Source organism: Homalodisca vitripennis, chromosome 7 (assembly GCF_021130785.1).
Source record: "Homalodisca vitripennis isolate AUS2020 chromosome 7, UT_GWSS_2.1, whole genome shotgun sequence".
In the NCBI taxonomy this organism is placed as follows: domain Eukaryota; kingdom Metazoa; phylum Arthropoda; class Insecta; order Hemiptera; family Cicadellidae; genus Homalodisca; species Homalodisca vitripennis.
Window position 1 is genome coordinate 147,538,884 of NC_060213.1, and position 12,448 is coordinate 147,551,331.

Sequence of the window (12,448 nt, forward strand, 5' to 3'; positions counted from 1 at the left end):
TTTCTCCGGGTAAAAAAGACATTCTTTACTTTACTTCACACTGTAAACTAGCAGATGGAGTGTTTCCTGGCTTACGGATGAGTAAGCTAGTTCTGTATTAGCCTTCTTATAATGAAGTTGATGGGTATCTTATCCCATACTGGATAGTAAAATTGAGATTGAATGGTAGAGGCATTTATCATTTCAATTCATAGTGGGTGACGTTACAGGGCATGACTATATCAAAGGCACACCTCCATAGAGTGGATATTTGATCCATCAGATCCTTTGCCTTTTAATTTTTAACGACGCTTTAGCTAATTACAATACAAGGTAGGAATACGCCACACCACTGACTTCGCTGAGGTTGTACACAGCAGTTCAAGTCTGTAGCTCATTTCCGAGCCAAATCCCATGGAGTGACATGCACATTGCACAATCATCGACTCAGTGTTTACTACATAGAAATAAAGATCCATTGAAACACAGGCAACACATTTTCCAACCCCACGAGAGATGGGCTTCGCTAACGTTTAGCCAATTAATATTTAGAGATATACATATGTTATTATTTTAATTTGGTATGGTACAACACTCTTTAAACTGTGTTTCCAGGGCAAATACAAAATGTAAATGTGTCTTGGGAAATTGATTGTTTAGTACAAATTCAAATCTTCAATTTTTATAAAATACGAATCTACAAACAAATGATTCAAAATCAAACTTCGTCTGTGTGTCAGGGCGCCCCATGAACCCGGTCGATCAGTTGTACTGAATGACATGGTCATTGTTGAAGGTTTCTGCACCAAGTTTCTAGAAATTCACATTGATAAAGGTTTGTCCTGGGGAAATAAGTGACGTTGTCGGTACTAGCATTTCCTCAGGCATCCTATGCTTTGAGGAAATTGACAGAATGTTGTAGAATACACCTATTGAAAATGGCCTAGTGTACCCACATATGTCGTACGGCATAACATTGTGGAGAGGGTGTGCTAATGTCCATTTTAGAGGTGTTTCGTCCTTCAGAAGAAAGCAATACGAATCATTGCAAAAATAGGAATTAAGAGAATCCTGTAGGGATTGATTCGGAGAATGTTATTTGTTAACCTTCCCCGCCCTGTACATATAAGAGACCGTCCTGTACTGTCGTCACAAAATGTGAGGTTACGCGGGCCCGGGCCAGGGACGTTCATGAGTATAATACCAGAGGACGGGATGCGTTTAGATCTGCGCAGCTTACGAAGCTCTACCATCAGAGGTTGGAGCTAAACTGTTCAACAAGCTTGTTTTGTAACTGTTATTTATATTCTTATATATTTTAAACGATATGACGCTCGCCACACCAATGTTGTAATTGTCTACGGCAATAAAGCTATTATTATTACTGCAATTCCAGTTGTAGCGGTAACAACAGATAACGATCTGTATGATGGCGATGGGTGAGGGGGGGGGTTAGCTCCCTCAGGAGTCTATCCGCCGCGCTGCGCCGCACAGTAGAAGACGCCAAGGACGGGGGAAGACACTCCCACATCAAAACTCGAGTATAAAGACACACTCATCACGTATGCAATGGAGCGGAACAGCCAATAGCCGTGACGTCGTGTGTCACAACGCACGCGTGCTGCTCCAACATACACCGGATTATCATTCAAATTAACTAGAAAATTATACGGCTTTCCCACTTCCCGACCTCTTGTGGCAAAAACTGACAACACCTCAAGGACTCGTATTGCATCGGTACAGATCCCTGCAGCAACTGATCTCTACGTAGCTTGTATCGCTTATATGACTTTGGCCCAATGACAATACTTATTCGTGTCTTCGCCGCTTCCGGCAGCTAGCAGGTTGGGCTCTTGTTGATCGTTCATCTCGGAGTAATATACAGTACTCTATCGCCCCTAGACCTACACAAACCGGTTTTCAGTTAAAATTGTCTACTTTATTTTACAGCCACAGTCTTGAATACGACAAGAGTACTGTTTAATTTGACAATCTTGGTAGATTCATACACTTTAAAGTAGTAATAAGGCATTATTACTACTTTGTTTAAAAAGGAAAACTCAAATATATATAGACGATAGTCCAAACTTAATATTTCATTAAACTTTTTTTAGTTCCTACGACTCTGTAAATTGATGCAGAGTTCACATTGCATGCTTTTGTTGCAATAAATATAAAACACATTTTTACTAAGATCCCAAATATATTTGAGCATGGTCGGAGTAATCTGCTCTGCTATACTAAAGAGAGAAGTACAATAATCTATTTATAAAGTGTTGAAGTTAAATAGTTCTGTTACGCCATAGGAAAGTAGACTAAAGACTTATAAATATCAAAAACAGTTTCTCTTAAAAATATTGTCTCATCGCTGTGTCTAAATTGACAAAAAAAACAGATAACATAAAACTCGTAGTTTTATTTCACTAGTTTGCTTAGTTTAATAAAGATATTTTAAAGAGATAATGCTAATTTACAGGAAATTGTTACTAGAATGATATTTAGAAATCTTTAATTTTCACTTAATCATCTTTTATGAGAATATTAAATTACTTTCTAGTTATAATAATACATATAAGTAAAAGATGTCACTTGAGATGTATTAATGCTAATAAAAATGATAAGTTGCCCCTACAATGTGGGTGAGTTTTGGGACAGGGGCACATTAGTAACAATACCCAAAATATGCAGTTTTATACAATGTAAAGATATTTAAGAAATTAGTTTTTCTAGCCTGGTTGTATCCTTTGATACAGTTGATCCGTTAAGTGAACATACTTGAATATTTCAATCTTTGTATTAGTAGTAATGGTTTCAATCTGAACTGGCCACCCAGTCTGTATTCGTGGATGAGGTTGGCAATAGGGACATATTTAGATTGTGATTTTGGGAGTCTAATCGTAATAGAGGGTTGCCCTACAATGTGGGTGAGTTTTGGGACAGGGGCATATTAGTAACAATACCCAAATTATGCAGTTTTATACAATGTAAAGATATTTAAGAAATTAGTTTTTCTAGCCTGGTTGTATCCTTTGATACAGTTGATCCGTTAAGTGAACATACTTGAATATTTCAATCTTTGTATTAGTAGTAATGGTTTCAATCTGAACTGGCCACCCAGTCTGTATTCGTGGATGAGGTTGGCAATAGGGACATATTTAGATTGTGATTTTGGGAGTCTAATCGTAATAGAGGGTTGCCCTACAATGTGGGTGAGTTTTGGGACAGGGGCATATTAGTAACAATACCCAAATTATGCAGTTTTATACAATGTAAAGATATTTAAGAAATTAGTTTTTCTAGCCTGGTTGTATCCTTTGATACAGTTGATCCGTTAAGTGAACATACTTGAATATTTCAATCTTTGTATTAGTAGTAATGGTTTCAATCTGAACTGGCCACCCAGTCTGTATTCGTGGATGAGGTTGGCAATAGGGACATATTTAGATTGTGATTTTGGGAGTCTAATCGTAATAGAGGGTTGCCCTACAATGTGGGTGAGTTTTGGGACAGGGGCATATTAGTAACAATACCCAAATTATGCAGTTTTATACAATGTAAAGATATTTAAGAAATTAGTTTTTCTAGCCTGGTTGTATCCTTTGATACAGTTGATCCGTTAAGTGAACATACTTGAATATTTCAATCTTTGTATTAGTAGTAATGGTTTCAATCTGAACTGGCCACCCAGTCTGTATTCGTGGATGAGGTTGGCAATAGGGACATATTTAGATTGTGATTTTGGGAGTCTAATCGTAATAGAGGGTTGCCCTACAATGTGGGTGAGTTTTGGGACAGGGGCATATTAGTAACAATACCCAAATTATGCAGTTTTATACAATGTAAAGATATTTAACAAATTAGTTTTTCTAGCCTGGTTGTATCCTTTGATACAGTTGATCCGTTAAGTGAACATACTTGAATATTTCAATCTTTGTATTAGTAGTAATGGTTTCAATCTGAACTGGCCACCCAGTCTGTATTCGTGGATGAGGTTGGCAATAGGGACATATTTAGATTGTGATTTTGGGAGTCTAATCGTAATAGAGGGTTGCCCTACAATGTGGGTGAGTTTTGGGACAGGGGCATATTAGTAACAATACCCAAATTATGCAGTTTTATACAATGTAAAGATATTTAACAAATTAGTTTTTCTAGCCTGGTTGTATCCTTTGATTACAGTTGATCCGTTAAGTGAACATACTTGAATATTTCAATCTTTGTATTAGTAGTAATGGTTTTCAATCTGAACTGGCCACCCAGTCTGTATTCGTGGATGAGGTTGGCAATAGGGACATATTTAGATTGTGATTTTGGGAGTCTAATCGTAATAGAGGGTTGTACCTGATCCAGTGTTAAATGCCAACGTGATAATAACTACTTTTATTTATTTTGTTCCCCACTAATTCCTAATATTTCACAACACAGCACACCGCAGTATTAGCACACTCATACACTGAATTACCTTAATACTAGTTTTCTTACATATGCATCTCACTCTCGCGTTATTACAAAATCTTAAATCAAAATTTTGGGACTGTGATGCAACTCCTTGTAAATCTGCCCAAGGTGTCTGCATCCAGCCATATACAGGGTGATTCATGAAGTTCTCCCCCCACTTCTGCAGCACATTGTACTAGTAAAAATAATGAAAAAATGTTATATAAACATAGGTCCGAAAACGCTTCGTTAGCGAGTTACAGCTAGCGAAAGATTTCGCCTGAATTCCTGGGTAAAGAGTAAAATAAAGCCATACTGAACTTTTGGAAAGGTTAATTAAGTAAGAAATATCGTGGATTCTTATGTATTTTTACCTGATAAAGCTAATAAAATAGGTTTCAGAACTGTACCTGTAGTAGTTTTTGAGGGATTCAGGGTTAAATGCAAAAAATTGGGGCACGAAACAAGGTTTTTTAGGTTTGATGTACAATAACTTTGTTAAATTGGTAATAAATACAGAAAATCAACAAACATTAATTGTAGAGAATTTAATTATGAGAAAATTGATATAATCAAAGTCTAAAATAAAACAGAAATAAGTACCAAAAAATCGATTTTATTCAGTATAATACATTACTAGTTTTAAGCAAAATTAATCAGGTTGGGCCAACCGTACGCACCTTTTTATAATAGACGTACGAAAATGAGGCCATCATTATCAATACATTTTGCAGCACGTTTGTGTATTGCTTTTGTTGCGTTTCTTAATTTTTCAGGACTTCCCTGTATCTGCACAGCCGAATCCATAATACGGGCAATTAATTCATCACGAGAATTCACTTTTGTCTTGTATACAATGTCTTTCATCCATCCCCAGATGCAATAATCCAATGGAGATAGATCTGGTGATCTTGGTGGCCAAGGGTGAGGCCCTCCACGACCAATCCAGTGTCCAGGAAATTCATGATTTAAGTAAGCAGAAACGGCACGTGAAAAGTGGGGAGGTGCTCCGTCATGCTGGAAGTACAAATTTTGTCTGAGATGTAAAGGAACATTCTCTAACAGCTGCGGCAACTCTTCTTGAAGGAAATGCAAATAGAACTAGCATTTAGGCGTCTAGGTAATATGAAAGGTCCAATCAGCCGATTGTGCAAAAGGCCACACCAGACATTGACGCTAAATCGGTGTTGAAAGTTCTGTTCCACTACCTCATGTGGATTTTCTTCTGCCCATGAGTGTTCATTGTGCAAGTTATTGACACCATCCCGAGTGAATTGTGCCTCATCCGTAAACAAAATACGCTTGTAGAGTTGATTATTAATATTCAAAAAGTTGCAAAACTCCAAGCGAAGCGGACCATCCCCTAGCTGTAGATGTTGAACCTTTTGTTTATGAAACGGATAAAATTTGTTTCAATTAAGTGACCTCCACACCGTTGACTGCGAAACTCCTATCCGCCTAGAAATACGTCGTGTACTTACACCTGGACTGCGATGAACAGCATTAATAACAATATCATCATCAAGTTGGACAGCTCGTTCATAATTGGTTCTAGTACTTGGTAGTGATCCTGTTTCCCGAAGAGTACGAAAAGTTCCTCAAATTGTTTTGGTATCTGGAATCCTCCTATTAGGGTAACGTAGTTCATATTCTTCTACAGCAGCTCTAGCATTACCATTACAGTAACCCAAAATAAAAACCATATCAGCGTATTCCTCTGATGTAAATAAGTAAGGCATTTTTTCGCTGAATAAACAATCGAATTATAACTCACAGAAAAATTGCATTTAATAACACGATTCACAGAACCCGATCTCCTGCTGTAGCTTGCAAAACACCACTAATACACAGTTCTAACGTAACAGTACAGAATACCATTATTGATCAGCTGTTATTCGTGCGTTACCAACTTAGAAATTAATAAAACAAAAAACTCCATTTCGATGATTAGTAAACAATAATGGGAAAATGTTTGCTTCATTTATTTTCGAACATTTGATGTAAATTTTTATAAAAAAAAATACAACGTAATAAAACATGATATTTTTATTTACAAACAAATTTATTTAACAGTTAATCTTGTTTTCTCAATTTATCTCATCATTAAGGAACAAACATTTTGTTTTTGTTTTATTTTAACTAAATACCGTACGGTATTTCTTTACAGCTAGTAATGTATTATACTGAATAAAATCGATTTTTTGGTACTTATATCTGTTTTATTTTAGACTTTGATTATATCAATTTTCTCAGAATTAAATTCTCTACAATTAATGTTTGTTGATTTTATGTATTTATTACCAATTTAACAAAGTTATTGTACATCAAACTTAAAAAAACATTGTTTCGTGCCCCAATTTTTTGCATTTAACCCTGAATCCCTCAAAAACTACTACAGGTACAGTTTTGAAACCTATTTTATTAGCTTTATCAGGTAAAAATACATAAGAATCCACGATATTTCTTACTTAATTAACCTTTCCAAAAGTTCAGTATGGCTTTATTTTACTCTTTACCCAGGAATTCAGGCGAAATCTTTCGCTAGCTGTAACTCGCTAACGAGGCGTTTTCGGACCTATGTTTATATAACATTTTTCATTATTTTTACTAGTACAATGTGCTGTAGAAGTGGGGGGAGAACTTCATGAATCACCCTGTATACATAACATATAATTGCAGGAGAAGTTGAAATATTCCCTTTCGGCAACAATGCTCACAAACATGCTTAACAATGAAATTATATCCTAACTGAATGCTGCCGTGACAAGTAGTTATTGAACAAGGTTATTTATTCCTACTGTAGAGCAATAAGACTGGCAAAAATATTAACAGTGTAACAGGGTGTCCAAATCCTAACTTGACAATAACAAATGAATGCTGGTGTGGCATTAATGTTACTGACACTGGCAAGATCAGATTGGCAATATTGCTGAACTGCTACAACAATGAATAGATCTATATTCATGTTGGTGACACTGATAAATTACACTGAGGCAGATAACATTTATGTAATAAGGTAGGTGAGAAACAAATTGGGTATTGAAGTAGAAATCACCAAAAAATGTTCATGTCATGTAATATTTTTTAATCATAATCTATTATACAATATGCACTAGCGCATCTGCCACAGTCAACATTTAAAAATATTACATGATAATATTGTCCAACTTTAACAATAATTTAACACCTTCAATGAGGTTCTATACTCTGATCCTTGCACGTTTGTCACGGTTATGTGTAAACACATACACATACACGGAGCTTGAAACTTCAAAAGTCAGAACATTTAGAGTACTGAAATTATAGGTAATGAATATTTTGAAAAACATCTACTGTAATTTATCACACGTTGCTTTTAGTAGCAAAAAGCCTGTGTCGTGTTTTCAATGTTTTCTCCTGCCAAGCAATTTAATTTATTATTTTACCCTCCTAAGAAGAAGAAACAAAGAGAATCCACCCTACAACCTGCTTCAACAAGGACAGATATTGAAAATATCAATTTGCAACCTATTTTGTAAATTATACATCAGTATTGTCAAGCTTTTAGAGAAATGTTAGATACACAAACTGTGTGTTGCGCTTGTCACGAAAATATCTTAGGTCTCACCAGATTTTATAACATGTATTAGTTTTTAAACAGACATGATCGAAACATCATATCTCAGGCTATTGTTACATGGGTTTGTGATTTTATAAATAATTTAATAAATTAGATTAAAAGTTAAATCTGTACAATATTTCAAGTAGAAAAAATAGTTTTATTAATTTATACATACGTATATATTTTAAAAGTACTCTCTCAAAATAATAATGATTTCAATAACTATACTGGACAAATATTTAATGCTGAAAAAACAAAACAAAATTTGACACTCAACCTAGATAATTATTTATGAAATTATAACAAAATATTGCAGATCACGGTATTAGAGCCATTGTTCTTTAAACAGGAAAACACACAAGGTGCTTGATTACTAAGGCATTAACAAACTTTGAAATTATGTCTATTTCTATTGTGAAGTACAGAAATCCAAGAGTTTAAATGAAATGTATTTAAGACTAGTGGTGCATTTTCGATCAATATAAAATTCCATATGGTTTCACAGAACTATACAGCCAAAAACATCGGGAAAATTACAAAAGATGAACAACCTCTTTAGCAAGTAAATAACTAAATAGCTTCCTAACCAAAATATAATGAGTTCAAGCTCCAAGAAAGTAAATCCTACATTTAGTATGAGTTTTAATTTTCAGGTGTGCAGTCGCTTCATGAATAAGTTGTTGACTTTTGTTAATTTTATTGACACAGGTCTGCAATACCTTCCCAGAAAAAAGAATTAGACTAAGAGGAAGTAAATTGAAAGCATTTACTTTAAATGGTAATTTTGGGAAATGTGAACATCTCCTAATATAACACAGTAAATAGGCGACCAAATGCTCACGGGGAATATATATAAATGATATATATATATATATATATAAAAACATTCAGAAAAATTTCATTTTCACTTAAAATTAGAGAACAAGTTTAGAACAAAACTAAGGATTTTCTTGATTTGTTTAAGAATGCCTTTCTGTAAATGGATTGGGGTAGAGTACGGTACGCAGACCCGGTTTTTCATAACAATATTAACAAACGATATTACATAATTATAACTTGGGATGTAACCAACCAATACCAATTTTTGAGCAGTAACAACTTATAAACAACTATAAACAGTTTTTCATATAATAAAAGTATTTTCTTTTATAGAAAATAACAGACAGCCGAAAGGTTATGGATAACAGTTTAAAACACAAAGTTTAAAAAGTGGTATATCAGCCGACCTGCTTGCAGATAATCTATGTGAGAAAAGTATTTGTAGAAAAGAGAAGTACAGTTTTCTAGAGAAGATATTTACAAAAACTTCTTTAAAGCAATTAATCATTGCTACTCAGTAGAAAACATATAAATAATTATGCATACGTTGTATTTTCTGACATATAAATGTTATGTTGTTATCATTTCATTAGGATTATTTATCAGTTTTTCCTATTTCGAGTTCTAATTGTTTGTTTGATCAGTATATCTCATTTACTATTTATAAGATTGTCACTATGTGTATTATATTAGTTATTTTCATTTCAAATATGATTGTTATTAATTCTATAGATAGGCTATGTTGATACGATTTATAGATGTTTATTCAATATATAAATATTAAGTATCGATAATTATTACACTAATCGATATAAAAACCGGGTCAGTTTATAGTACTCTACCCAACAATATTGTATGATGGCAAAACAGTACTAGGGCCTATTTAGTTATATTTGTCTACGAACTGACTGAAATTGTTGTTGATACAAAACTGTAGTCTATATAGTGCATAATCTACAATCAACAGCCACATAAACCACACTTATTTGCTATGCAAAAGTCCTATGCCAAAGGCTACCTTATATTTGCAGTTACTCAGTACATACCTCAGATGATGAACGTAGGCAGGCTGATCTTCGGCAAATCGGAAATTTCAGTTCATGTGGTATTTTAGGCCATAATATACCCAGGACAAGAAGCGTAACACAACAAACAATAAATAAAAGTAGGAAAACAACAGCAACAGTGACCCCTATCTTTGAAAGTCCAGTTTTATCCATCAAGTATTTAACTGAGGCAGAGAAAGAATTGCTTATTGTAACCCACACTGAAACATGAGACTTTTTATTCACATTGTGCCTCTTCTTGTTCGGCTTCATCATTTCTGTATCAAGATGCTTACTATCTAATGTGTCAGTCATGTCCATCTCTTTCCCCTTCAAATCAGTAGGCAAACAAGGTTCCTGTTCACTAGTATTTCCACTATCTTCACTTTCGTTTGACAAACCATTCTCAATCGGCTTCTTCTCTTGTTCCGGTGTGTCACCCATATTGTAATATAAGTTATTAAATTTGTTGAAAGGAAAATTACTTCTGATGATCTAACCTAAACGAAATGCACGTCCCTATTAAAACACACAAGAAACTTTATTCACCTTAATTTATCAGGTAGTACTCTAGTTTCAAAAGAATAATACACTCATCACACAATTTATGTTAATTAATGAGACGAAAAAAAGTATTAGCCTAAGTATGTTTTAAAAATATTACAACACAAAGAATTGCCCGGGAACTGTAACGCTCTCACAAAACCACCTATCACTTCACTTCACTGAAGAAAATTACATTATTTTTAAAAACATAACTGATGTATAAGTTATATTTTGACATTACAAGTTTTAAAAGGTAGATAAACACTTCGAACTTTCAAAATGTACAACAATATAACCCGGACATGCGCTCTCGCCGGTGTCACTGTGTAACGAACGTTTCTACTTGTTGAATGTTTTGTTTTTGACACAGTAGTTTTATTGGATGTGATTCTCAGCTTCCCTCATTGGCCGCTAGGGCTCAGCCAGCATAGTGCTCTTGGCAAAAGATAGAGAGCAGTAGCGGTCAACATACTATGCTTTCGGCTACATTTTAGTGGCCAGTATTAACTATAATATTTGATCATATGTAATGAACGCTTCATGTATGGAAATGATGTAATAATACAGTCACTCAATAAACACGAGAAAAACATTTCAATCGAATTTAACACCGGACTAACTCATCAAATTGTATTCACATATCACCTTATCTTACGAAGGTTTAATTGTTAAAAACACTAGTCACAATAAATATTTTGCTTCTATATTTTTCGCTTTCTAATATTTTTCTTTTTATTTATCTTTAGTTATGTTGTGAGGCAGGCAGCGTATCCCTTCCCCAAACCAAAATGATATGCCATCATTCGATTTTGTTATGCCTTCTTGTTTTTCAATCCTCCACGTTGGTCTATCTAACTGAAGTAAATATGAAACATGTCAGCGGATCCGACGTGTAACACATAACCGTTGTGCAACTAGTGATACCAACCTGTGGGGCTGTCAAGGGTACGATCAGAAAGGCCACCCTCGACCTTATGAATTTGGCAAGTAATCCTTATGAATTAGGAAATGGAAGTGGAATAAATTATGGAAATGGGAGAGCATATGCTGTGGCCATTGTATAGTAGGTACGTAGAAATCTTTAATTTATACGACTGTACCTGCCTCTTTTACATCTAGTCACTATCTAGTAATTACCATTTGTCAATCCATATTTTTGAGTCAATTACCTACTTTGCTTGCCTGAGCTTCAAATCGTAGTATAATGCCATCTGTTCACTTATTGTATATATCTATTGTAAAATGGTGTAATCCGTTGGGAAATAAATAAATAAATAATTTATGAAGTTAATGCGTAACCTTGTACTCAGATCGAAATCGGCCGTAGATCTATCTCATTACTTGTATGAAATTGTTGGTAGTAAATGATTGTATGTACCTTAAAATCAAAATGTGAAATTATTGTCCTTAATTAAAATGGTAAAGAAGTAATATAGATTAATGGGTCTGTATCAGTAACAAATATTCAGTAATAATATTAATATCATTATAACCTTAAACTAAATACTTTAAGTTAGTTCAAAACACATATATTTTTATTCAGATTTCAGTCAAGGAGTAGGAAAGTATTTTGAAAACAGTGTTGATAATAGTTAATAATCGTTCATAACACCATCAACCAAATACAAACAAAATATCGATTTTTAAGAAATTTCACTTCTACCTTAATGTAACCTTATGTTTCACCAATCTGATAAAAGATAGTGCTTATCAAATTTTTAAAACCGTACATTTCGCAGAGCTAAACAAACTCTGGGCATGGGCTGTACTGTGGCGGCACCTGTAGTAAAGCGGCCACTAGCGCAACTACCAGACGATTGTTGAGGTTTCAGAGAATGTTGTCCAAGTTAACAACAAATAATGCGTTGTGCGAGAACCAACTGCCCGAAACCAACTTCTCACCGATTTTGGAGTAGATGAATTTATTATCTACTAATAAAAAGCCTTTTGAGATATTTTTAGATATTGCCAGTATGGTAAGGATAATAGGATTTTGGATGTTTGCTATCGTTATATATTA

The 12,448-nt window shown here is 34.3% G+C and overlaps 1 protein-coding gene across 1 annotated transcript in view; it reads right to left on the reverse strand.

The window, feature by feature from the left end:
• LOC124366481 (endothelin-converting enzyme 1-like) overlaps positions 1 to 10,801 on the reverse strand; it is a 101,790-nt gene extending 90,989 nt beyond the window's left edge. The window contains exon 1 of the mRNA XM_046823068.1: positions 9,883 to 10,801. Coding sequence (XP_046679024.1) covers positions 9,883 to 10,326 — 444 coding nt within the window. The 5' untranslated portion in view covers positions 10,327 to 10,801. The remainder of the gene's footprint in view (positions 1 to 9,882) is intronic.
• Between the last annotated feature and the right edge of the window lie 1,647 nt (positions 10,802 to 12,448).